At 51.9% G+C, this 25,996-nt stretch overlaps 2 protein-coding genes across 19 annotated transcripts in view; one reads left to right on the top strand and one right to left on the bottom strand.

Annotated features, from left to right (window-relative positions):
- The window catches only part of Phldb1 (pleckstrin homology like domain family B member 1), a 47,265-nt gene extending 36,312 nt beyond the window's left edge, over positions 1 to 10,953 (top strand). For 13 of the 17 annotated variants that reach the window (XM_048795951.1, XM_048795953.1, XM_048795949.1 and 10 more), the window contains 6 exons: positions 1,583 to 1,729; positions 3,767 to 3,883; positions 4,165 to 4,267; positions 8,433 to 8,518; positions 8,685 to 8,717; positions 9,581 to 10,953. In XM_048795951.1, coding sequence (XP_048651908.1) covers positions 1,583 to 1,729; positions 3,767 to 3,883; positions 4,165 to 4,267; positions 8,433 to 8,518; positions 8,685 to 8,717; positions 9,581 to 9,721 — 627 coding nt within the window. In that variant the 3' untranslated portion in view covers positions 9,722 to 10,953. The remainder of the gene's footprint in view (positions 1 to 1,582; positions 1,730 to 3,766; positions 3,884 to 4,164; positions 4,268 to 8,432; positions 8,519 to 8,684; positions 8,718 to 9,580) is intronic. The other 4 variants (XM_048795948.1, XM_048795962.1, XM_048795959.1 and 1 more) reach the window with 1 other exon arrangement.
- Positions 10,935 to 24,960, bottom strand: LOC107145802 (trehalase). Of its 2 annotated transcripts, none has more exons than XM_015489786.2 (15): positions 24,741 to 24,960; positions 16,306 to 16,406; positions 15,878 to 16,022; positions 15,708 to 15,795; positions 14,700 to 14,800; positions 14,501 to 14,593; positions 14,291 to 14,407; positions 14,060 to 14,182; positions 13,763 to 13,812; positions 13,473 to 13,667; positions 12,752 to 12,966; positions 12,380 to 12,491; positions 11,923 to 12,035; positions 11,621 to 11,674; positions 10,935 to 11,372 (listed from the first exon to the last, which is right to left on the bottom strand). In XM_015489786.2, the coding sequence occupies exons 1-15, from the start codon at positions 24,827 to 24,829 to the stop codon at positions 11,220 to 11,222; spliced, it is 1,749 nt and encodes a 582-aa protein (XP_015345272.1). In that variant the 5' UTR covers positions 24,830 to 24,960; the 3' UTR covers positions 10,935 to 11,219. The 2 variants fall into 2 exon arrangements, with proteins under 2 accessions (XP_015345272.1, XP_015345273.1); XM_015489787.2 differs by having other exon boundaries at positions 11,200 to 11,389; positions 24,741 to 24,909.
- Between the last annotated feature and the right edge of the window lie 1,036 nt (positions 24,961 to 25,996).

The following is a 25,996-nucleotide window of genomic DNA, read 5'->3' as shown; positions in this document are numbered from 1 at the left end:
AACTTCCAATCTGATTGCTTCCTTATGTGGGATTTTTGGGAACCATGGGAAGTTTGATTTCTGTCTAGCAGGTCATACCTCTTGGGGGTGGTTAGGAAAATCAGGAACTGGAGGTTGAGGCCCAGGATGGGAGAGGAGGCAGTTGTCCAAGCCAGAGCAGAGGTGTTGGCTGGGGAGCTCTGGAAAAGTCCCATCTTCTTCATGTGTGCTTGGAGCTGGGATTCAGAAAAGAGGGACTAGTGGTTTATCCTGGGCAACTAAAAGGCAGAGGGAAGCTGTTCCTGGGAGAGAAGTTCAGCAGAATGTCTGCAGAGGCTGACCAGGCACTCTGCATCTTTATTTTCATTTATTTATTTATTTTAGTGGATCATGCTCTGTTGCCCAGGTGATCTCATTGAACTTGTGGGCTCAAGCCACCACACTTGGCTTACTTTAAAAAAATACTTTGTTTTCTTTTGCTCTTCATCTTTTGAGATGAGAGTGAGAGTCAGCAGCTAGAGATTTTCGTTTGTTCGTTTTAAAAGACTCTAAACATATAGATGGCAGACCAGAATAGAGTACCTCTCAGTCTTATTTACATCAAAGTAGAACAAAGCATCTCTTGGTGAATGGAGAGGGAAAGATGTTCTGCTGAGTTTTAAGCTGGGAAGAAATTGCAAATGGCAAAATTTTTAGCATTGTTTAAGACATATAAAGTATTGAGACATGCTCCGTATTTAGGAATTGCTTTATTGACCCTGATACCTTTTGGGATGGTTTATATAAGTTCTTTGTGAACTTGGTGTCCTATCATATTTTTTCCCCATAAAGTTTAAGGTTCAATAACAAATATTAACTACACAGAAAACTAATTTGAAGTTTCCAAGGGCCTTAAATCAGTGATTAGGGAAGGACTACTGAATATACTAGCTGTCAAAAAAAGTTGTCAAATAATCCATGTTCTAGGAATTCAGATAAAGTATTAAGAGTTCCATTTATTTATTGAGTGCTACTTTACTTCTGGGATCAGTGATGGACATTTATATACATGATCTCATTTAATTTTTATTACAATCCTAGGAGTAGGCATTCTTTAATCCACCCCATGCCCCCTTTTTTGATACCAGGGATTGAACCAGGGGTGCTTAACCACTGAGCCATATCCCCAACCCTTTTTATTTTTTGAGACAGGGTCTCGCTAAGTTGCTTAGGGCCTTGCTAAGTTGCTGAGGCTGGCTTTGAATTTGGAGTCCTCCTGCCTCAGCCTCCTGAACTGCTGGGATTTGAGGTGTGTGCCTCTGTGCTTGACAGGTAAAGACATTCTTAAACCCATTTTCCAGATGAGGCAATTGAGGCTTAGAGAGTTTAATGATTCTGTGAGGGTAATAATGGTGGCAGAACCAGCATTGGAAGCCGGGACAGTCATACTTTAAAGGGCTTATCCTTAGCCAGCAGGGCTTTCAGAGAAGGTGAACTTTGAGGACGGTGCCTCCTCTGCCCTGGCCACTGTCCCAGGCCTCCTGTAGCCCTCTGCAGGCCTGAGGAGGACCAGCAGGGGGCACAGAGGGCTTCCTTGGGAACTGACCCCTGACCTTGGGGACAGGAGAGGGAGATGGAGCTGCGCAGGCAGGCCCTGGAGGAGGAGCGGCGGAGGCGGGAACAGGTGGAACGGAGGCTGCAGAGTGAGAGCGCTCGGAGGCAGCAGCTGGTGGAGAAGGAGGTCAAGATGCGGGAGAAACAGTTTTCTCAGGTGAGTGGGTGCTGGGGTAGGGCAATGGTCAGATTGATGGTGAAGGCTGTAGAGGAGGATGGATGTCCTCTGGTGGGCTGTCAAACTTGTTCTCCCAAAAAGATTGCCGTTGGTCCCCCAAAACAGACCCACTGGAGCTTGTTCAAGTCTGTGTGTGTGTGTGTGTGTGTGTGTGTGTGTGTGTTGGTGGTGGTGGTGGTGGTGGTGGTGGGTGAGTTGTGAGGTTGTGGCAGGCCACCTACAGACCCTTGGAGTCAGAGAAGAGGGTCTGGACAGGCCTCTCAGACATGGGAGCTGAGAGTCAAGAGTCAGTGTGACGTCCTTGGCTTCTCTCTGGCCCCCCATCCACTTTGTGAATTTGTGCTGCCCGCTCTCGCCCACTTGCCCTGCTGCCTGTCTTGCATATGGCACCCCACGGTGTCCTGCCCTAGCCGCATGGGATCTTTCCACTCCATCCCTCGTTGGTAGATGACCTCACTCTGACTTTGGGTTCACAACTCCAAGAGCCTGGCCATAGCTTCTCCTCGGACAGAGATCCCTCCTTGCCCCGAGCTAGCCCTTCCACAGGAGATGCGGGCCAGGAGAAGGAGAAATGGGGCTGGGAAAGGGCATCTACCTGTGTCCCTGCTCCCAACCCCTGGCCCTATGAGGACCTGTAGGATCCAGATGAGCCGTCCCTTCTGATTGGTTCCCTGCAGGCCTCCCCAGGTGGGGGTTCTCTGGGATCTCCCCACAGTGGTGACAAGCAGTCACCTGTTTTCTGCAGTACAACAACATAAGTGCTAAAGGGCAAATCACCTGGGTGGGTTTGGGAATTAAGAAGCAATCAGGGACTCGGTTAGTTCACCTCTGTTGTCAGAATCTTTTTTCTTTCTTTCTTTTTGGTACTGGGGATTGAATCCTGGGGTGCTTTGCCACTCAGCCACAACCCCAGCTCCTTTTTTATTTTATTTTTTGTTTTGAGACAGGATCTTGCTAAATTGCTGAGGCCGGCCTTGAACTTGTGATCCTCCTGTCTCAGGCTCCCGAGTCGCTGGGATTACACTGTGCTTAGCTCGGAATCTTTGTCAAATGCCTAATTCTCTTTTCCCTGCCTCAGTTGGTGACTGTCTCTTCCAGTCCCTGTTCTGTGGCTCAGTCATGCTGCAGGGGATGCCAGTGTCTGGTATCAGAGGGGGCTAGAGTCAGTCCATCTTTGGGGTTCCTTCTAGAAGTTGTATGTTCTGTGGTTCTTTAACTAATTTGTGATTTTTCCTTTTCCTGCTGTTTTAAGATTCTACGAGGAAAGGAAGAGTAAAAAAACATTCCACTTGACTGAGGATTCTAGTTAGTGTGGGAAGTGGAGGAGACCTTAGTGATCATCTAGTTCTTTTACATGTAAGGATAGTGAGGCCCAGATGGGAATAAGACTTGAATTTGGAGAGCAGATTTATTTTATCTATTTATTTACTTTTAGGGGTTCTAGGGATTGAATCCAGGGGCTTTACCACATCGACAACCCTTTTCATTTTTTGAGACAGGGCCTCACTAAGTTGCTTAGGCTGGCTTTGAACTTGCAATCCTCCTGTCTCAGCCTCTCGAGTCGATGGCATTACGGGTGTGTGCCATCATGCCCAGCTTTATTGTTTTTTACATTTCTGGGGATTAGACCATGGCCTTGCACATACCACCACCAAGTTACACCCCGGCTCTAGAGAGCAGATTTCCTATTGGACTTCTTTTCTTGGAGGATGTTCATATCAGGTCTTTTGTTCAGCCCAGGAGGGAGGAGGAAGGAGGGGCAGGAGCCAGGTGAGGATGACTGTCTTGGTCCCAGGTGGGGAAACTGAGGCAAGGATTCATTTGGCATTTTGCTCAGGCCTAAGTAGAGTTAGCATGTAAGTCTTCACTTTTGCCATCAGGCCTGTGAAACCTGAGGGACAGAGTGAGGGTTGGGAGAGAGTGCCAGGTTGTAGGGGATGCAAGAGAAGCCATGGGGCCAGGACAAGGGAATGATGGGGAAAGAGAAGAGAATGCTGACCCTGCTCCCTGCTCCAGGCACGGCCCCTGACCCGCTACCTGCCTATCCGGAAGGAGGACTTTGACCTGAAGACCCACATCGAGTCATCAGGCCATGGTGTGGATACCTGCTTGCATGTGGTGCTCAGCAGTAAGGTACTAGGCTGATGTGGCCCCAGACTGCTGGGGACAGGATCCTGTGATCAGAGGCATTCCTGGGGCCTTGGGATAGTGGCCTCTGTTCCTTTCCCAGCCTCAGGAGGTCTGTGTCCCAGGACCTGTATGCTGGCCTAATGAGAGATTGGGGCCTGAAGAAATACTGGGAATAGCCCCTGGGGATACAGGCGCAGGGGACAGCACATACTTATGGAGGCTGCTCAGGGAGAAGGATTTAGGGGCTGCGCTTTGGGTCCTTTCTTACTCCTGCTTCCCACCAGGTCTGCCGTGGCTACTTGGTCAAGATGGGTGGAAAGATTAAATCCTGGAAGAAGCGCTGGTTTGTCTTTGACCGGCTCAAGCGCACCCTTTCCTACTATGTGGGTGAGTACCACTTGGGGCCCCCAGAACTGGGACCCCTGGGATTTAACACCCAGGACAACTGACCTCCCCTTCCTGAAAGTGTATGGAGTCTACATGGTTCACCTCCATTTAGTTATTTGTTCATTCATTCATTCGCTCAGTGTTACTGAGCATCTGACAAATTCTAGGTACCACTGTAAGTTCTGATGATAAGCAAAGTGGAAGCTCTGTCCCTTGGAACTCACTACCATGAAGGCAAACACTGAACAAAGATTAAAACAAAACACAGTGGGTTTGCTGATAGGGGACACCCCACACAATGCAGGTGCACAGGGTGGGCTGAGGATGCCCTTTTGGATAAGTTCCCTTAGAAATTATCCAAGATAAGCAGTTAAGCAGTGCCAAGGGGCTCTCAGGATCAGGGATAGACAACTGGCCCCTACTGCTCCCTCAACTCCCTTTCTTCTGTCTCTGGTGTAGTTTCTATTCCTGGAACTCCTTTTGGACTTTTACCTCTTGGAGTATATCCTAGTCAGGTTAAGCAAGGATAAGCTGTAGTAACAACCAGTTCTCAAATTCTGGTAGCTCAGAATTTCAGTCTTCCTTTTTATTCCCAGTATGTATATGGTGTACATTGTGGGTTGTCTTTGCTTTAGAATATGTCTTTCTAGACCATTGCTGGCCACAGTGACAGAGGGAAAAGAGATACTTAAATGGGCCTTGCATTGGCATTAAATACCCCAGCCTAGAAGTGACACACATCATAACTGTTCCAAAGCCATGGGTGGGGCCTTTCAGTGAGTCACACAGTCCCACTGCCACAAATCCAGGAAGAACAATCCCACTAGAAACCTGGAAGTGGGGAAAGGCTGCAGGATTTGGTATCATGGAAACCCAGATGTGGAGTGTCCCACTTCTTCCTCTAACCTGGTCCCTTATCAAGTATCACCCCCCCACACACATACCCCAAGAAGCCTTCCCTGACCTCCCTGGGCTCTAGGTGGAGAGAGGAAGAGGCAAGGTGTCCCCACCTTTCTACCTGGATTGAGAAGGTAGAGGGACTTTTTTGGAAGAGAGAGAAACACAGCTGGGGAGATGAACTCCAGGTTTGGCCTGTTGATGATGTGGTCCTCCGAGACTTCTAGGTGTGGAAAAAGTATTAGAGGCAGAGTGATAGCCGAATTTGTTGGACTGATAATAATAACAACTACAATATAACAGATCCTGTTTATCAGGTACTTGTTTGAGCCAGGAGATGGGCTAAGCACCCTCTATGCATTGATTTAGTGATTTAATTTTTGTAACAAGCCTACAAGAAAAGCATAAGTTTACACCCATTTTACAAATGAGGCCCAAAGAGGTTAGATAGATTTCCCTGGGTCTCACAGCTGCTGCGAGGTAGAGCAGAGAAGAGAGAGAGAGCTGTATCCAGGGCAGGCCTCCGCTTGGGAAAGGGGGAGAGACCAGCAGAGACAGGAGAGGCAGGCAGCAGGAAACCAGTGCCACCATATGTCAGGTGCCACAGGGCTGGCTCTTGGCATATGTGACCTTCCTTACTGTTTATGAAATAAAAGGGGACCGAGTTCAGGCAGGCAGTGAATACAGGGAAGGAAGCCAGCCAAAGGGGCAGGCATTTGGAAGCCGGGGGTGTCACCAGCATTACTGAATGCTGCACGAAAGGCCAAGAATGATGTGGCCTGAAGGCCATTAAACTCAGGAACTGGAGCTTGTGGAGAGAAACGTTTCTGCTGTGCTTGGGGCAGGAGCCAGATTGCACAAGATCAAGGATAGGTGGGTGGTAAGGAAGTGGAGGCAGAGCGTGTTACTATTTCCAGTGAAGGAAGGAATAGGAGATAATGGGAACCTAGCTGTTGGCCAGGCCTGGAGCCAGGGTCCTTGTCCCGAGGAAGAGATGGAGATGGGCGTGGGGCTGGATCCGGACTGGAGGGGCCTGGCCTGTTCAGCCTACACCACCTCCTGCCTCCTGCTGGAAGCCCCTGGACTGGATCAGGTCAGACACTGCCTCTGCAAAGCCTCCATGGCTCTACCCTACTGCAGAGGTTCCCAACCTCCTCTGAGCTCCTGCCATTATCCAGGGTCTGTCTGCCGTGTGACATCAGCCCAGGGCATAATGATGCAGTGACAGATGTGCAATATGTGCCAGACACCACGCCGCATACTTTGTTTGTGTTCTCACGTTAATACTCTTGGCAACCCAGGATGCGTAGGTGCACGTGGACTCCCCAGCTATGCCTGCCAATGAACAGGCTGTCTGTGCCTTCTCCCTATTGTGCCGCTGTTTCCTAGGAGAGGAATTTCTGAATTCCCTCCGGACACCAGGGCCTAGGGCTCATTCACTCCACAATGATTGAGCGCCTGCTGTGGGCCTGGAACCTATTGGTGGTAGCGAGGCGGATTCATGAAGGGAGGAAGGTCCAATTCAGCATAGTAGATTCTATGTGGAGAGTGCATCATAGTGGTCACACATGCAATGGGTCTTGAAGATCACATAGGAGTTTGCCAAGGGAATGGGCAGGAGGCCATTTCCGTGTGCTGTTAAGGGAATAGTGAGAAGCTGGGCCAACTCCACAGAACTTGGCCTTGCAGGGGAGGTTGTGAGACAAGCTGGCGGGTCGCGTTGGCACCAGTCTGTGAGAGGGCTTTGCCAAGCTGAGGAGGCGGCTGGCTGAAGCGGCAGGCTTAGATTTTCTTGGAAGAAGAGTGGTGGAGGATGGGCAGGCACATTAGGAGGCTGGAGCAAGGAGGCAGCGCGGCCATGACACGGGCGCGGGTGAGCCACGACTCGGACTTAAAGTTACCCAAGGAGCCCACAGGGAGGAGCTTACTGCGGCTCTCACCTTTGAGTTAGAGATTGGCGTGACCTCTCCTGCAGGACCCAGGCTCGTGGTTGAGGGCATCGGTTGTAGCGATTGCGCAGTGTTTGCCACACAAAGACGGCCCAGGCCCTGAGTTCTCCCTTCCTGTTGCTCTTGCATCCAATGGCCATGCTCCCACTTCCTGCCACCCCGACCTCTGGATGCTATGTGCTATGGAGCACTTAAGGGCTCTGTGTTGTGCCTTCTTTCTGTTTTAAAATGAAGTAAATGTATCTATATGGTTCAAGAATCAAAATATAGGCCAGGTGCCGTAGTACATGCCTGTAATCCCAGCAACTTGGGAAGTTGAGGCAGAAGGACTACAAATATGGGGCCAGCCTCAGCAACTCAGCACTGCCCTAAGCAACTTACTGAAAACCTTTCTCAAAATAAAAAATAAAAAGGGCTGGAGATGGAGTTCAGTGGTTAAGCATCCCTAGGAGCACTTGCTTAGCATGCCCAAGGCCTGGGTTCTGGCCCCAACACTCAAATAAACAAACAATCAGGAAAATGTTTAGACTGAAACCCTGTGTGGTGTTCACACCTGTGATTCCAGTGATTTTGGAGGCTGAGGAAAGAAGATCACAAGTTCCAGGCCAACCTGGATGATTTAATGATCCTGTCTCATTTATTTCAAAAGTAGAAGTAAAAAGGGCTGGGGAGGTAGATCAGTGGCAGAGCACCCCTGGGTTCAACTCAAGTGGCTCCCTGTTCTAGGTGGGGGCATATTTATCAGCTTAAATTTTTTCTTTTCTTTTTTTGCAGTGGTAGAGTACCCCTGAATTAAACCCAGGGACACTTAACCACTGAGCCACATCCCCAGCCCTTTACATTTTTTTCTGTTGAGATAGGGCTAAGTCGCTTAGGGTCTTGCTGAGTTGTTGAGGCTGGCCTCAAACTTATGATCCTCTTGCCTTAGCCTCAAAGTAGTTGGAATTACAGGCATGTACTACTTGCCTACTAATTTTGATAGACATGAGAAAATTGTCCAAAAGTGTTTTTCTAGTTTATATTCCCGTTTTCATTTATTAAACTACCTCTTTCTCCATAGCCCTGCCAAAAGTGTGGTGTGTGTTTTTTTGTATACTTTTGCCATTCTGACAGGCGAGCAGAGGCCTCTCTCTAGAGTTCTACTTTGCATTTTTCTAATTATGTGCTGAGCATTATCCATGTCTTCGGGGCTCCCTTTTTGAGCACTGTTTCGGAGTCCAGGAGGCTAGGACCATCACCCCGTTTCCCAGACGGGGAAGTTCAGGCCCGGGTCCTGAAGGATGGCGGGCCTCCTCACCTGGACCTTATTCCCTTTGCAGACAAGCATGAGACGAAGCTGAAGGGGGTCATCTACTTCCAGGCCATCGAGGAAGTGTACTATGACCACCTGCGCAGTGCAGCCAAGGTCAGAGGTGGAGCACCAGAGGGGGGCAGCAGGGGCCGCCACAGGGAAGGGTGGGCCAGCTGGACTCTGGGAGCAAAGGCCTCCAGCCTGCCCTCTGTGGAGGCTCCGGCCGAGTCCCTGTTCTCTTTGTCACTTTCCTCTTCCTTTCTCCCTCTCCCCTTCTCAGAAGAGGTTTTTCCACTTCACTATGGTGACCGAGGTACCCTTCCCCACGTGCCTGTAACCATAGCTACATACATTAACACCTCTGAGTCCACTGTCCTGACCTTGACTCTCCCCTCCATCGCTCTAACTTGCCCAGGCCTGAGGGAGGAGAGAGAGCAAGAAGCACCTGTGGGCTTGAATCTGGTGGCAGCAGGATGTTGGGCTGTGGGGGGTGGGGGCGGGCAGTGCAGAGCGGGAGCTAGAAGGGGTCGAGGGGCCTCAGACTAGATCTGGGAGGGAACAAGAGGTGTCTGGGGCAGGGGCCAGCAGCCCTACTGTGTGCCACCTTTTTCTCGCCAGCTCCTCCCATGCCAGCTCTATCCTGACCTCTGCTCTTTGGGTCCCCTCCTGGCACCTTGCTGATAGCTCTTTCCTGCCTCTTTTTTGCTGAAAAACTCTGATCCCCACTGGAGTATCTTCTTGTGATCTATTCTTTCATACTCGCTTCTGAAACTGGAGGGGGACCAACAAACAGTAATCCCTGTGACCCGGGAGGCTGAGACAGGAGGATCTCGAGTTCAATGTCAGCCTCAGCAAGGGCGAGGCACTAAGCAACTCAGTGAGATCCTGTCTCTAAATAAAATACAAAAAAGGGCTGGGGATGTGGCTCAGTGGTTGAATATCCCTGAGTTCAATCCAATCCCTGGTACTAAAAAAAGAAAAAAAAAAAAAAAAACCAGTACAGAGAGCCCAGGACTGCCATGGTGTGAGAAGGGGAACATTCCACCTGGCGCGTGTGGACATAGCCTTCAGCTCTGGGGTTTCCTGGGGCTGAGGGAAAGGCAGACAGGAGGCAGGTGAGGAGAATATTCCAGGCTGGCGAGTCCTGCCTCAGCCCTTCCTCTCTTCCCTTGACAGAGCCCGAACCCAGCCCTCACCTTCTGCGTGAAGACCCATGACCGACTGTACTACATGGTGGCCCCGTCTGCGGAGGCCATGCGCATCTGGATGGATGTCATCGTCACAGGGGCTGAGGGCTACACTCAGTTTATGAACTGACTGCCGTGGCCTCCGGGACCCTCAGGCTGGCCCCAGGACCCACGCCAGCCTCTTGCTGCTCTGCTGGCCCCTGTGGGCAGCTGCACAGCGGGCGCCAGCCCTCACAGGAGCAGGATGTAACGGAGCGGCCAGGGCCTTTGTGCAAGAAGACTTTGTGGTACTCTGTAGGGATTCAGTCCTATGAGTTTCTGGGCTCAGAAGAGGAAGGTGGGAGGGGACTTGCTGCCTCCTGGGAGCCCAGAACTCGCAGTTCCTGTTCAGAATGCTGCCCGGTGCCCGGCCCACACCGTGGAGGAACTGCCACAGAGGCTCAATCTGACCTGCTCTCCCCAGTCTGTTTTCTCTTTGTAAAGGACTAATTATGGTACCAGATTCTGCCAAAGATCCTCTTGCCTCCGCCCTGCAGGGCCTTGGGGCCGAGCAGAGCCACCCCGTGGGGCACCAGCGCAGGCAGCGCACTGCTCCAGCGCCCTCTGCCTCACTGTCTCCCTCGTTTCTGTTTTTAATTTGCTTGAGGGACAGACACTTCAAGTGTCACCCTTGAGGTTCCAGCCCCATTCCCTGGTTGGAGAACCATCACCATGATCTCCATGGTGATCGCTTCATTGTCATGGTTACATACTAACTGCAGCGGCTCCATGGCTGAGCCCACTGCTCAGTGATGGGCCATCTGAGGGTACGCGCCATCATCTCTCCAGCCCAGGCGCGGGGTAATCTCATGCAGGGGGAAAGGACTGAGCACCTCCCCGCCCCCTGCCTGTGTCTAGTCCCCAGACGCGCAGCCTGCGGCACCCCACGCCAGCCCTCTCCCTTCACTCGTGCCTTGCCTAGAGCCAGAAGGGATGATGCAGGAGATCTGTGACCAGAGGGACAGCCAGCACCTGGGAGAGGAAGCCAAAGGGTGTCCTCTGGGTCCTACAGGGTTGAGTTCCGGACAGGAAGGGGGGTGGCTCAGAGTTCTCAGAGGGAAGGACTGGGCAGGAGGGAGCCACAGAGGGACTGGCCTGAGCTCCACTGCCCACCCTTCAGCCTCCTAAGGATGATGGAAAAGGGGAGTGGAGGACCAGCCTCCAGCTGTCTGGCCTCAGCCCTTTGCCGCCTTAACACTAAGCCCACCTCCCCTGCCCTCCTCCCCAGCCCCGGGTCCCTGTGGCCTGGGCCAGGCTGGGTGTTTTTCAGTATTGGTAAGCATTTACAAATAAGCAGAACAATAAAGCATTTGGACTATGTAAGTGTGTGGAAGAACGGACTGTGTGGGGCATGGGGCTGGGGTACATGGGAGGTGGGGCGGTGTCTTTACCCTGCAGGATTAACACCCCATCAAGGGTTCCAGAAGGGCCCCAGCCCCACCACCTGGCCTCCAGGCCACTGCCCTGCCCCCTGCACTGTGAACAGAGCAGCCTGGGAGATGGGGCAGAGGAGGCAGGGGAGGAGCTGGAGCCAGAGGAGGAAGTGCAGCAGGCAGGGGCAGTGGTGAGGCCACCCTGCTAGTCCCTGGTCACCACGGCAGGAAGCTGAGCAGGAGGTGGAACAGAAGGGCAGCCACCAGGCAGGGGGGCACCTGAGGAGTCATCTGGGTCCCCGAGGTCAGCCGGTCACCATAGCGGTCCAGGAGCATCAGGGCCATTCCATTGGTCCAGCCAAACCCCTCCTGGAGACAGGCAAGGCCTGTGGGGCCAGATCTCAGAGGAGCCCAAGCCTCTGTTTTGACGGTGTGGGATTCCCTACCCCAGGAGCTCTGTCCCGCCCATCCCCAGGGGTACCAAGGAGCACCAGTCAGGTCCTCCCTGTGGGCCCCCAGACAGGGCACACTGGGGCCCAGAGGGTCAAGTCGGTTCTTGTGGACAGTGGAGCCCAGGAGTTGTAAGGTGTTGGCCAGCTCAGCCCTGGCCTGCTCACCTGAACTTCATACTCCCCTCCTCCACCTGGCTGTCCACCATTGCTGATGTCATACTGGGGACAAGAGGGCAAGCTGTAGGTCAGGAGCTGTCCCCAAGCCACCACTCCAGCCCCAGGCAACCAGCCTTGGAGCCCTTGGGAGATGCTCTGGCCTGAAGCTCTGGCCCCTGCAGTGCCTGGCAGTGGCCACTGGGCGCCGCCACTGTCCTGGCTGCACAGTCCAGGGTCTGCCAAGCCTGACTCTTCCCCACCTCACCTGGGGAAGGGAGGTGAGGGACAAAGAACACCCCCTGCCAGCTCACCTTCTCGTACATGGCTGACTTTTGGGAGTAGACATCAAAGTTGGTTCGGATCCAATTCTGGGCCAGCTGGAAAGCCACTTCTTGGGTCCGAGGCGAAGAGGACTTGGCCAAGCCTAGACCCCACCCCAAGCAGAACCTGAATCCCCAGAGCCCCCGTCCCTGGCACAACAGACTGGGCCTTACTGTCCCCACGGAGGGAATGAAGCCTGGCTGGGTCCTGAGACCTCTTGAGCGGAGCCAGAGTGGCCTCTTGAACCAGAGGCCACCCTGTACTCAACCCTGGGCCCAGGTTTGGAGGGAGAGGAGGGCTGATTATACTGGACAGGGGGGAGGATGTGTTAGCTGCGGGGCAGAGAGAACAGAGAAAGGACCAGGGGTCCCACATCCTTAAGTCACCTCCCCAGTCCCGGAGCAGCTGGGGTCCACCCTGGCACAGATCCCCTTCCCACCTGCCTACCTCTGATGACCAGATCCTGCAGGGGGGCCCAGGCATTGGGGAAATCCCACTGCTGGCCTGTGTTCCGGAGAGAGGTTGGAATCCCATGCTGGTAGGTCAGGACCTGGCTGTCCTAGAAGGTTCCAGACATTGCTGGGACTGTGGGTGGAGCCTGGGCAGGGAGCCAGAATGCTGGGCCCTCAGGGAGCAGAGGGGCCCTTCCTCCCCCCTCTTCTTGGCTCACAGCTGTCCCCTGGTGGCCTGAGTGGGACCCGCAGGCAGGACAGGCACAGACAGCAGTGGGTAGGTAGGTGACTGGCCTGCCAGGTCCCTGCTCAGTGAGTAGAGGGCAGTCCTGTCTCCAGGGGCTCAGAGCGTCCAGCTGTCCCTCACCTCCAGGTATTTCAGAGCCTTGTCCACGGTGGCAGGGTCAGAGAAGCAGCCGGCCCAGAGCGGGGCGAGGTTGGAAGGGTAAAACTCCAGGTTCTTGCCCTTCTCTGTGTCGTAGTCGAACCAGGCGCCTTTCTGCTCATCCCACAGGAGGGCATTGAGGGCGGCCAAGCGCTGGGCCCGCAAGTTTCTGTACCTTTCAGCCTGGGAGTCGTTCCCTGGTGGTGGCATTGCATTTGGACTGAACAAGCAGAGACCTGCCCTTGTTGACTCTCCTTTAATCTGCATTATTGTGCTCCTCCCCAGGGGCTGAGCCATCCTGGTCAAGAGGCCATGCCTCTCCAGAGCCCACCACTTTTCAAGCCTCTGAGGCATAAAATCCCTGAGCAAATGGCCCTGGACTGCTCCTTGGGCCTGCCTGGGTCTCTCTGTGTGTGTCCCCCTGGTTCTGAGAGGGCCAGGTGTAGCTTTGGAAAAAGGGAATGGGAGAATTTGGATTTGTGGACTGGGGTGTCCCCCCACCGGTCCTCGAGGCCTCACAGTAGGAAGGGGAGGGGTAGTGTGATGATGAGGGGGGCCCAGTACATTTATGCTACTGCAGAGATGACTCACTGACCTTGCCAATGATGGGGTTTGTGCAGGCAGGCCTTCCCTACCACCAGGCCCATTAGCCAAGGCAGAAAACCAAGCTGGTCAGTCCCCTCCTCCAGGGGGCTGTGCTCACCCAGGCTGGAGTAGAAGTTGCTCATCAGCCCCTCTGCTTGGCACAGGAAGGCATTCAGATCAACAGGCACCAATTTGCTGGTTCGGATGCTGCTGAGTGAGTCGGGATTTGGGCCTCCAACCAGCCATCGAGAAGAGAAGTCCCAGCCAGACTCAGCCCCAGCCTTGAGCTCGGCCCACAGAGCCTCTCGGTCCCCTGGGAGGACAGAGCAGAACAAGGCAGCAGCTGACCTAGGCCTGACACCCACTGTAGGAGCCCAGCTGCCCTCCCCCCAGCCTCGTGCTGCTCACCTTCGGGCAGGGTCTCTGCCAGCTCAGCATCTTTGCTATAGGACTCGGGCCTAGCAAAGAGGAGAGGTACGGACTAGCACTAGGAGGTGCTCGGCCCCTCTGCTCAAGCAGGAGACTGAGCTATTTCCACTCAGCTGCCCTTGGGCCCCACAGCCCTAGGTGGCTCAGGGCTCTCAGCATCCCCATCTGAGAGGCCAGGCTAAATGGCAGCTCCTCCAATCCTGGGTCTGTTATGCTTAAACCAGAGTGAATGGAAAAGAAAACTGTGTGTGTGTATGGCAGGGCGCAGCTCCCTACCTGGGTCCCCCAAAAGGGACATAATAACGATTCAGGTTATAGCTCTTTTCCCCTGAGTACACAGAGATGGTCCTATTCACTGTCCAGAAGTTCAGTTCCAAGGCGAGGGTCTCGATGTTCTCCCTGCAGTGCAGGCAGCGGAGCCTCAGCCCAAGCACAGGGTGGCCCCCCTCCTGGGAGGTTTCCAGTAAGGGTAGTCCTGCAGGGCAGCACAAGGTGGAGGGGACCCACCGTAGAAAAGTGATGTCGTTGGTATGAGCCACGTAGCGATCCATCATGAGGGTCAGGAGCGGGGGTTGACTCCGTTGCAAATAGTACACGCGCCCGCCATTGGGGATGTGCCCATAGCTGCCAAAAAAAAGGGGGGGCCTGGTGAAATGGCCAAGGCGGATCCAGCTGCAAGCCTGCTTTGCCCAGTCCCATCTGAAGGAGCCTGCTTACGTTTTCACCAGGTCCAGGAAGTTCTGCAGCATGCCTTTCACAGTCTCTGTCATCTCAGAGAGGAGCAGACCCTCCATTACCCAGTAGGAGTCCCTGGGAAAGGGGGCAGTCAGGCGTCAGCCCTCGTGCCCTGAACAGCCAGGCCAGTCGGGCACTATCCCTGCGTCCCCCACCACTGCCAACCCCTGAGGATTCTCACCAGTAGTAGAACTCAACGAAGCGCCCGCCAGGCACAATGAAGGGGTGTTTTGAGTAGATCAAAGAGAATCGTTCAGGTTGGCTGAGAACCTCTGGCTTTATCTGGAGTCAGGAGAGAGGGTACAGGGGAGCCTACCTGCCACACAAGGGTGGAGGCTATGGTGATGGGGGCAGAGGCCCTGGTGCCATGGCTGAGGAGCCAGGATCTGTCTCTGCTGCTGCATGGCCATGAGGAGCCTTCGGATCCTCATTCTTCCACAGCCTTCAGGGTCCTGGCTCAACCTATCGGTGTGTGGAAGCCTTGACCACTCAGCTTGGCACCTGGCAGGTGACCACCAGGCAGCAACCTGGGGGCCTAAGCAGGAGAGGGGGTGCTGGCCCTCATTTCCCTTCCACTCCCACCTCTCTGTGGCTACCACCAATCCAAGTCAGGCCCCATGGGCGAGCCTCCCACCCCCAGCTCTGGCAGGTGGGAACAAAATCTCAAATGCTTCCCCGGCTGTGGTGAATGCCTTTCCCCAGGAATCAGGCCGAGGGACAGCAAGGGCAGGAGCAGTGTGGGGCTTGCACAGGGCTCAGCAGCTCCTTTCTCTGCCCATTTGTCCAAGTTCTAGTGTGCATGGTATCAGTGGAAGCTCAGCCTGCCTCAGTCATTTTGAGGGACTAGCAGAACGGGGCACAGGTGGGTCCCTGTGAGGAAGAAGGTGGCCAAGCTGTCGAGGGTGATTTGAGCAGCTCTCAATGCCAGCAAACAGGCCACTGGAGAGCGCTCAGGTGGTCCTGGGAGACCACTCAGGGGGATCCTCCAGGTGGACAAACTACGGACCTCTCTGAGCCTCAAATAATTGGGAGAAAGTTCCTTGGGACTGTGCTGAGGGAGGGCTCCCCACACACAGCAACAGCAGTTACTGTCCCGAGGCAGAGGTCTGGTCCAGGAGCCCAACAACCATCCATCTCCCACTCCCAGAGCTGTGGGCCAGACCCTTGGGCATCCCCAGGACAGTGTTACCTGCTTCCCCAGCTTCTTCCAGATCTGGTTCAGCTGCTGTGCCCAGACACGAAGCTTGGCATCCGAGATCTTCTGCAGGAAGTGGGGACTGGAAGAGTGCCGGCCCCACAGGGTTCAGGGAGGCCGTCCTGACAGAAGGGTCCTTTCCCATCCCCTGTCCAGAGTCATACCTCTCTTTCCAGTCCCCGGGGGTCCAAGGCTGCAGCTCCTTCCCCACAGCCTGAAAGTGTTGCTGTATGAACTCCTGCAGCTGCTGCCTGGGGATGCTGTGGTTGTGGGCCTCAGCCAGCTCGCTGAACCTCTGCAGGACTTGGTCTGGAGAGCACCAGCAGGGAGGGCTCAGCAGGCTGCCTCTCCACCTGCTCTCTCCCTTGCCTTTTTTTTTTTTTTTGTACCAGGAATTGAATCCACTGAGTCACATTTTAATATTTTATTTAGAGACAGGGTCTTGCTGAGTTCCTTAGGGCCTTGCTAGGTTGCTGAGGCTGACTTTGAACCTGTGATCCTCCTGCCTCAGCCTCCCAAGTCACTGGGATTACAGGCATGCACCACTGCGCCCTGCTCTCCCCTGCCTTCTTTGGGTAGGAGGTGGCCTCACCTGGAGCTGTGGAGAGCGACATGTCCACAAACTGCTTGTCGTCTGGAAAGAGCTTGGCCATCTGAACTTGGTGCAGGAGTTCCCCATGGCAGTAAATCTGGCTGCAGTGACATTCATGGGTGAAAAGGGTCAGAGAGAGGCTAGAGCCTGAACAGGCTGTTCAGGGAGTGTTCCCTGGGACTGGACAAGGACCGTGCATGTTGGTGTGTGTTTGTTGTGGTGGCAGTTTGTGGGAGGTGGTGACAGACACGGCTGGGCGAACAAGCAGGGTCTTCGTATAGTGAAGGAAGTGTGTAGTGGCCAGGCCCTGGCTGGTAGTTATTTGGACCCAGTGCAGGGCAGCTGGTGAAGAAAGAAGCCGAGTGCTTCAGTCAGTGATGAATTAGCCCTGGAGGGCTGGCGTGGACCAACTCTCTGCACAACAGCCTCGTGTGGATCAACCAGGACCAGGAAGTGTTATAACAAAAGCCTGTGAGTTGCACCCGGTGGAAACTTGAGATTTCAGACCAGAAAATTTCCAGATGTGGTGTACAATGGGTGCCATGTAAAAGAGTGACTAGTTTGCTCTTGGATGCTCACTGAAACTGCTTCATGACTGCAGGATACTTATTCTGAAACCTGAAATGCCCGTAAGGTCTTGATGATGACAACGGGGTTTTCTGATGGAGAAGCGGAGCCCAGAAGAGCTCCTCATGCAATGGCAGTGGTGCTCAGGGATGAGCTTCGTGCCGCAGGAAGGAGGCCAGGAGGGGCCGCTGTACCGGAGCAGGCAGCTTCTCCTCCCCCATAGCCAACTTTGGCAGGCCCTGAGGGGTTGATGGATCCTATGGCCACCTGGGAGCTCTCTATTGACCAACAAAAAGCTGATTTCGGGGTCTGTTTAAGAGGCCACTCACTCTAACAGAGGATCTCTGAAGAAGGTAAGAACAAATCAGCCCAGTGTCTGAATTGCGTGCTGCTGTCCTGCAGTGAAGGCAAAGCTGGATGATGAAACCCCCTCTGTTTGGGTTTTTACTGACTCACAGGCAGTGGCCAATGGCCTGGTAGATGGGCAGTGAGAAACTGAACTATTAGAGATGTCCTCCCTATGGGGCAGAACCCAATGGGAGTCATTATAGAAATTTAAGAGGGGGTGCTAAAGTGACAGAGCACACCTGTGTATAGATACAAATGCTCAGAATTCTATTAAATGCTATCTTGGAACAGAAGATCCTGCAGCTCTGTGGACTGCTGGGCGACTTTCCTTCAGATCAAGAAACACAATGTAAAGCCGGTGTGGTGGCGCACGTCTGGAATTCCAGCAGCTCAGGAAGCTGAGACAGGAGGATACCAGTTCAAGGCCAGCCTCAGCAACTTAGCTAGGCCCTAGGCAACTTTGAGACCCTGTCTCAAAAACTAAAAAAGGCTGGGGACATAGCTCAGTGGTAAAATGTCCCTAGGTTCGATACCCAGTATATTTAAAAAAAAAAAAAAAAACTGATGGGTAATGGAGAGGAGAAATGTAGCTGTAGGTGAATAAATAAATAAATGAGTTGTGCAGTGAAGGAAACCTAACATCACGTTGGCGCGTGAGAGGGACTTGGAACAAGAGAATAACACCGTCTCTTAGCATGGGCATACCAGATGCCTGCGGGCGGGAAGCCACGCATTTGCCAGGAGTCCTCCTGCTTTGGGAACCCGAGTGGCACTGCTCTGAAACATGCTGGTCATATGATAAGCTGATGAGCTGGACCAATTGCTGAGGACTGGATGTCACTTGAGGAATGTGCCAGTCTTTTGACTCTTAGGTTCAGGTTACATTTACTACAAGGAGAGCAGAGCATTTGGGAAAGAATTTCCGGAAACTTCTCCCTACTGGCCCTTTGAAGTGGGTGGTTTACCGTGTGGCAGACAAATCACTGTAACTGTAAACCTTGATAATCAAGTGCTTAGAAAGTTCCTGGTTATGGTGGACAAAATATAGCAGCGGCAGCAGCAGCGCACTTGAGCCGCCACTGCATGCTATATGCACAGAGGCCAGCCACCTTTGTTTTTGGAGACAGATGATTACCCAACAGAATAGAGGAAGATGGGTTTCTAAGGGGATCAAAGCGAGGCAGCACCTGGCCGTCCAACTGCTCCCGAGGAACATCCCCATCCAGCATACTCAGTTTCACCTCAGTACCATGACCAACTGTGCCTCTCACTCTTCAGTGGGGAACCCAGCGCTCAGGCCCTCCACACTCAAAGGCAATGACAGGACGGATTGAACACCACTGGCCAGGAGACAGAGGGGGCTTTGGGGCGAGACAGGTTCCCCTACTGTGGAACAAGATGAATATGCTTTTAATGAGGCGCAGCACTCAGAGGAAAAAGGATTTATTAACTAGATCAAGCAGGTTGTGTTCTCTCCCAGGAGGGGATCAAGCCGTAGGAGTCAGCCTGGAATAATGACCAACGAGGACGCTCTAGTGAAGAGTCAGGCCAAGTGCTAATCATGCTGGATTATGACTGGACCCAGCGTGGGCAAGGGCCAGTGCATTGCCCCAGCAGGGCCTCTTCATTAGTGAACACAGACTTAAGACCAAAGCAACCACGGCAACACCCCCCATTCCAGCTGCTGAGGCTCCAAGGCCTTAGTTCTGGGGATCTTAGGGGCATTCATACTTGTGGGGGTTCTCTGGGGGCACCTGGCAACGTGCACTGATGCACTATTTCTGTCCTTACTTACCCTGCAGGCCAGTTAGCAAGAAGAGGACTATTCTGAATACCACCATGTCCTCCCTGTAGGAGGGGGGTCCTGTACTATTGGTGCACACAGTGAAACCAGTCTCAGTGCAAGCCTGCGAACTAAGGCAGGGTAACTGGCCTTGTCCCCAACCAACCTGGAACCCTGAAAATTATCAAGTCATGCCACCTGCACTGATGTCTATTCATAATGTCTATTCTTCTACTGGGAAGGCTTTATAGAAAACATCTCTGTAATTTTTACAGGCACATCTATAAGGAAACAGAATTGTTCTGTGACCATGCTATGATATGGCATAATGCTGGCATTGTTGGTAAGAGTTAACTACCTTATATAAACAAATCATATGATAGTACTGAGAGTGACGACTGAACATATTAGGAGACTGAGTCAGAGCTTCCTGAGGATCTAATACCAATGGAAAGTGACCGGCCTGAAGAGGAATTTTTGTTTATTCCTTTTTTTGGTACTGAGCATTGAACACATGGTGTGCTTTTCCAGTGAGCCACATCCTGGCCCTTTTTAAATTTTTTTTTATTTTGAGGCAGAGTCTCACTAAATTGCTGAGGCTGGACTCGAACTTGCCATCCTCCTGCCTCTGGGATGACATGCATGTGCCACCACACCTGCTGCTAATTTCTATACTAAGCAGTTCTGATGCAGACCAAGTACTCCCCACCCCCACCATAATTAAGTGTCTCCAGAACCCCCCCACCACCATATTTGTAACATACAAGCTTCTCTTAGTCAACAAGATCTTTACAAAGAATGTCAGCAGGATTTCTGCAAAGAACTCAGTGTGATTTGAAGCTTCCTCTATCTTGTAAAGGCCAAGTTTCTCTCTCTTGTAAAAGCGAGGTCTGCCACCAAGCTTGTTGTTGTGCTAAAGATATTATCTGTTTTCCATGGTGAAAACTTGAAAAACCTCTGTCTAGCCTAAAACATGGGACAAGGAATAACTGTCATGTACCCACCCACTGTGTAATAACCACCTCGCTGAGTATTAATCTAAGAGAATTTCCAGACTTGAGGTCCAGAGAATTTTGGGTATTAGCCCCTCTGGACCACTGCAGTTTAAATAAAACTGCTTCCTGAAAATTCCTCAGGTGTCCAGCCTCATATGTCCTATATCAGTTCTGTACAGTTTTTTTTTTTTTTTTTTTTTTTTTTTGCGGGGGGCGGGTACTGGGGATTGAACTCAGGGACACTGAACCACTGAGCCCCATCCCCAGCCCCCCACCATTTTTGTATTTTATTTAGAGACAGAGTCTCACTGAGTCACTGAGTTGCTTAGCACCTTGCTTTTGCTGAGGCTGTCTTTGAACTTGCAATCCTCCTGCCTCAGTCTCCCGAGCTGCTGGGATTACAGGTGTGCACACCACGCGTGGCTAGATCTGCACAAGTTTATCATAAGATGCAAATAGGTCACATTAGTAGTTTCTTTAAATCTATCCCTAGCCATCATTACTTTCTTCTCATATTAGGCACAGACTGACTGATATTATTGCTGTATCTATCACTTAATTCTATACTAAATACCCAGCAAATACAATGGTTTTGTCATAAGAGAGCAGAGGTCAGAGGAATGTTGGTATATGCAATTCAATTGTGATGCTGAGTGGACTGCACAGGTTTCAGGGCACAGCTTAATAAAACCATACTCACTTCAGATGCCAGCTGCATGTTTGGGGGTCCCCAGACTACTTGTACTTCAGACAACTCATTGCAAATCTGGGGGTTCCCATAATCCCTTACATTTGGTAATTTGCTAAAGTGGCTCATGGAACTCTGGGAGATGCTATTCTTCTTTTTTAAAAATTTTTTTAAATTGTTGATAGATCTTTATTTTTACTTATTTATATGTGGTGCTGAGAATTGAACCCAGTGCCTCACACATGCCAGGCAAGTGCATTACCGCTGAGCCACAGCCACAGCCCCAGCCCTGGGAGGTGCTATTCTTACAATTCTAGTTTTATACAAATCAGCACAGTATACAAACTATACTTAAAATTATAGTTTTGTTAGGAGACAGAGAGATGAGGATGATGGGAACACAGGGTAAGAGAATAATTCTATAAAATAGGCCAACTGTGTTGACCCCACAGGCTTTCTTTACCAAAAAGCAATTTACCTGCAGCCCTCCCTGGTCTAGGTGGACAGACTATGTGTCACATTCCTCAGCAAACTCCCTGTTATCTGCAAGGAAATGGAGGCAGGAAATAACATCGATAAGAAGAACCCAAGTTACTTTGAAGGGAGAGACATTTGTGACCTTTTCATAGAACAGATCCCAGAAGATAAGGATAATTCTTCCTAACCATAAAAACCTATAAAGATGATTAAGAATCCAATATAGGGCTGGGGATGTGGCTCAAGTGGTAGCGCGCTCGCCTGGCATGCGTGTGGCCCGGGTTCGATCCTCAGCACCACATACAAACAAAGATGTTGTGTCCGCCGAAGACTAAAAAATAAATATTAAAAAATTCTCTCTCTCTCTCTCTCTCTCTCTCTCTCCCTCTCTTAAAAAAAAAAAAAAAAATCCAATATAACCAGTCACCATGGGCCAAGGTGACATAGAGTTGTCATGGTCATGGGGACTAGAAAGTCTGTCAATCTGTTGTCAGTCAAAAGTCAAGAGGTGGACCTGGGTGGAATTCTCCGGGATCCCCAATAAAACTGGAGTGCAGGAGAGGCACACTGTCCTCCTCTATGAAAGGATCCACTCTCTCCCCTGAAAGTGTCCCCTTTCCCTTTTCGTGTCCCTTCAATAAACTCATCACTCTGAGTGACATGTTTGAAATCTTTCTGACTCGATTACAAGAATTGGGGTTTGAGAGGGGCCTTTGCGCCCGCCTCAGTTCCTTGAAAAGCCCCAGCTCCACAACAGCGTTATCATAATAATGAAATGAAGAAACACAAGGGAGATGTAGAAGGGGGAGGCGGCCAGGCAGGATGGTGAATGAGGAAGTCAGAGCGCCTCCAGACCAAGGGAGCATGGAGAAGGTCCGCCAAGGAGGTCAACTTCCCGGTTGATGCAAGTGCTCACGGACACGGGCGAGAAATAGTCAGACACAATTAGATAGATGCTTGTGAGCTGGTGCTCCTTTAGTGTGTCCAACAGACAAACTAAGACAGACACAAGGACACAGGGAACACCAACAGAGAGGAGAGCATGGGCAGGGGAGAAGAAAAGCAAAGGAGGGATTCCAGAGACATAAAAAGAACCATCCAGAACTTCTCTAGCTGACTCCCAGCTCCAGGCCCCTTCCTGAAGTCTGTTGCTGTGGCTTGGAACACATCTCTGTTCAACTGCTATCTCTGTCCCAGTCATTAATTCTTTGCTGATTGGAAACAATGAACCTAAGACCCCTGGACGGTAACAGTAACACACAGGGGGGTGTGGGAAGGTCCTGAGGGCAAGCTCCCACGTCTTTTCCTTGTAAAATCAGGACACATCGCCCTCCTGCCCAGTGACGGGTTGACTTCCTTTCCAATCCTGGGTATCCAGAGCTTGGGGTTTCATTGTGTAGGCAAGACTGATTGAATCATGGACCACAACTGGAATCCATCTCCGGCCCCTGCCCCCCACCCAGAAGGAGGAGTCTGGCTGGTACCAGGTGGCTCAGAACCCGCCTCCTAACCATGTGGTCAGGCTTTCCCCAGTGGCCTGACCCCTGGCTGAGTCAATTCCTTAGCAAAAGCTATTTAGCATAAGATGGCCATGAATACCAAAGACAATCCTATCATTTGGGAAATTCCAAGAGTTTAGAGGTCACCTCCCAAGAACTGAGGTCAAAGAACAAAACTGTTAATTATACAACAGTCCACCCCCTAGTCTTTGGCCACCAAAACAGTCATACTTTTTCTCAGCATTTATGTTTGGTGTAGCATTTTTTTTTTAACAGATAAAGAAACAGCATCAAGATGCTGCAATTAAAATTTAGAGGAACTAGCAAGGAGGAAGAGATGGGTGGTTTTACAATACATATGACCATTAATATTAGCATTATAATCTTATCAACAATGCCAATGTTTTACAATATCACCATATGGCAGAACAATAAAAGTGCAAATATGTTGGCATAACACTAGAGCCCTATTGTCCTAAATGACAGGCTATCATCATATCACAGGACAAAATGTCCTCCAAGATAAGGCCACTCAGGTGTACAGGGTTCCATTAGATCTTATCAGGTGCCAAGGCAGGCACTTGGTGTAAGTGACTAAGAGGCGATGTCATCCTTTCCTTTGAGCCTCCTTCAGAACATTAATGGAACAGGGGAATTCCCTCTTTGCACTTATCATTGATCCATCTATTCATTCCCTTCCTCTCTCAGCAGCAATCCTTCCTTCTCTCCATGGATACTCAAACATTTCCTCCTTTGGAAAGGACTTTAGGTTCCGCCATTGTGCCTGTGCAGATTGCAGTTAGCAATTCTGATCTAGCAAGTGCCTCTCCCTCAGTGCCTTCACATAGGCAGGGCTGCATCCCTACAGACCAGGTGGGCTAACTCAGCACTGCGGCTGCCTCTACGGCTGGCCCCATATTGTCAGAGGGAGTGAAGGCCTGGCCCACCCACAGGGCCCTTAGAAATTCTCACATGAAGGTTTAAAGGTTTAGTTACATTTTCTAAACTTAGGAATCATGGCAGCTTCTTGCAGTTGGTACTGAGACCATTGTATCACGCAGGATAGAGAAAGGTGATGTGGCGGGGCTGGGGGTGGGGGGCTGGGGTTGTGGCTCAGTGGTAGAGCGCTCCCCTAGCATGGGGGAGGCACTGGGTTGGATCCTTAGCATCACATAAAAATAAATAAATAAAATAAAGGTATTGTGTCCAACTACAACTAAAAATATATATTAAAAATAAAAAGAAAGGTGACGTGGGTACCAAGGAAAAAAGTATAGTTATGCTGTCATCTCCCCCCATGGGAAGAACTGGATCATCATACCAGCCCCCCACCTCTCTTAATTCCCCAGAAAAGCAGAGCCCTCTATCTAGCAGGGACCCTCCTGAGGCGCTCCTCCTTGTGGAGTATGGAAAGATGTGTAAGCAGCCTTCTACGCCTTCATCTTGCTCTGTGGCCGATAAGAAATGTTTCAACTGCAGCGTCCTCTGTCCTGGTCCTCTTGCAGTACTTTGAGCATTTCCGCCTGCACTGCCACGCAAAGCCTTGTCCCTTCCTGTTAGGACACACCTGCAGCCTTCCAGGATCCCTGGCATCAGTCCAACTTGCCCCTGTGTTCAGGGCCTTCTCCCAGGGGATTCTGTACAATAGCCAGGGGCCTCAGTCTCTTTTGCTGACAGACAGAACAGCTCTTATTGGCATTTTAGGCCTTAGAGGGACGTAAAGAAATAGGTTTACGTTCCCCCCCCATCTCTGCATTGCTCAGTTGTTTATTTTGGTACCCGGGACTGGACCCAGAGGCACTTATCACTATTTGCTAGAATAATATAATCCTGAGAACAGCCCTGTGGTTCAAAGAGCAGCTTGGAGGACAGACTCTGGTCAGCAGGCTCCTGGACCGTGCACAGGCCATTCTCAGGCAGCTTCACCTTGTCCCAGGACTGGAGGCTTGGTGCCTGGCACAGAGCCTGCTACACAAGAAAACCTAATTCCCTCTTCCCTCTGAAGAGCTGAATCTCAGAGTTTGAGGCCTCACTCCAGCCTTCCATCCCAGCCCTCCTCCCTGCCCCCAGAAGCCTACCTCTCACAGGGTGGCGGTAGGGCCCCTTGGGACCTTAGTCCCAGCCCCAGCAAAAGCAGCAGGTGCAGCTCCCAGGTCTTCCAGGCCATGGTGGCTCTGACTGTGGCAGAGGGAGCAAGCCCTGGCACCTCCAGCTCCCTGGGCACAGCCTGGCTTCACTACCTATCCAGGTCAGTCAAAGTCCAGGCTTTGAGGTGTGGCCACCTGAGGGGATGTGGCCTACCTACCCCTACTGATCTCTGGCCACAGGGCTCACCCCTCTCTTTCCACTTTTTTTTTGCCTTTTCTGTTCACCAGTTTCAACTGGGGCCACCTGCTCCGGCCCGTCCCTCAAAGTCATGTGGTTAGGTTTAGGGGAATGGGCCCCTGATGGCCAGGGAGATAGTTAAGGCCACACATCCATGAGCTAGATACCAGTTCCTTGTGTGGCTCCAAAACTGCTAGCCTCAGAGGGTGACCCTTTCTTCATCACTGGAAACAGAATGGCTGAAGAGTCTATCCTCAGTGTTGCATAAAGCTCAGGGACCCTCATTATTATCTACAGGAGTAATGTGGGAACCCAGGACAGCCTAACCATTCTGGCAGGGATGGGTCAGATTGACCCAGTGGGTCTTGAAGATCACATAGGAGTTTGCCAAGGGAATGGGCAGGAGGCCATTTCCGTGTGCTGTTAAGGGAATAGTGAGAAGCTGGGCCAGCTCCACAGAACTTGGCCTTGCAGGGGAGGTTGTGAGACAAGCTGGCGGGTCGCGTTGGCACCAGTCTGTGAGAGGGCTTTGCCAAGCCAAGGAGGCAGCTGGCTGAACCGGCAGGCTTGCTTGGAAGAAGAGTGGTGGAGGATGGGCAGGCACGTTAGGAGGCTGGAGCAAGGAGGCCGCGCAGCCATGATGCAAGCAGGCCAAGCCTCAGGCTTGAAGCAACGGGGTGGGATTTGGGGGGCCCACGGGGAGGTGCCTCCTGCAGGCTGTCACCTCTGAGTTAGTGGTTGGCGTGACCTCTCCTGCAGGACACAGGCTTGTGGTCGGAGGCTGTCAGCCTCAGCGCCTGAGAAGTGTGTGCCACGGTTCAAAGAACTTCGGCTAAATTTATCGGTTTTTGAGCAAAGAAGGGATTCATGAACCAGGCAGCGCTTGGAAACAGTAAGGTTCAGGGAGCTCCCCAGAGCAGCAGAGCAGTATTTACAGAGGGAAGAAGGAAGTGCCTGCAGGAATAACCCGGTTGGTTACCGCTTGGCCTTGGCTTCCTTTGGACCTGTC

The sequence above is a fragment of the Marmota marmota genome, unplaced genomic scaffold (assembly GCF_001458135.2).
Source record: "Marmota marmota marmota unplaced genomic scaffold, marMar, whole genome shotgun sequence".
NCBI lineage: Eukaryota > Metazoa > Chordata > Mammalia > Rodentia > Sciuridae > Marmota > Marmota marmota.
Note: the sequence above shows the minus strand (reverse complement) of the source record. Positions and strands in the feature narration are given on the sequence as shown.

Coding starts and splice junctions, on each gene's coding strand:
- LOC107145802 (XM_015489786.2), bottom strand. CDS start 24,829: ATGGCCTGGAAGACCTGGGAGCTGCACCTGCTGCTTTTGCTGGGGCTG. Junction 15,796..15,877: donor CCCGGGGACTGGAAAGAGAG/GTATGACTCTGG, acceptor GCACTCTTCCAG/TCCCCACTTCCTGCAGAAGA. Junction 14,801..15,707: donor GGAAGAAGCTGGGGAAGCAG/GTAACACTGTCC, acceptor TCCTGACTCCAG/ATAAAGCCAGAGGTTCTCAG.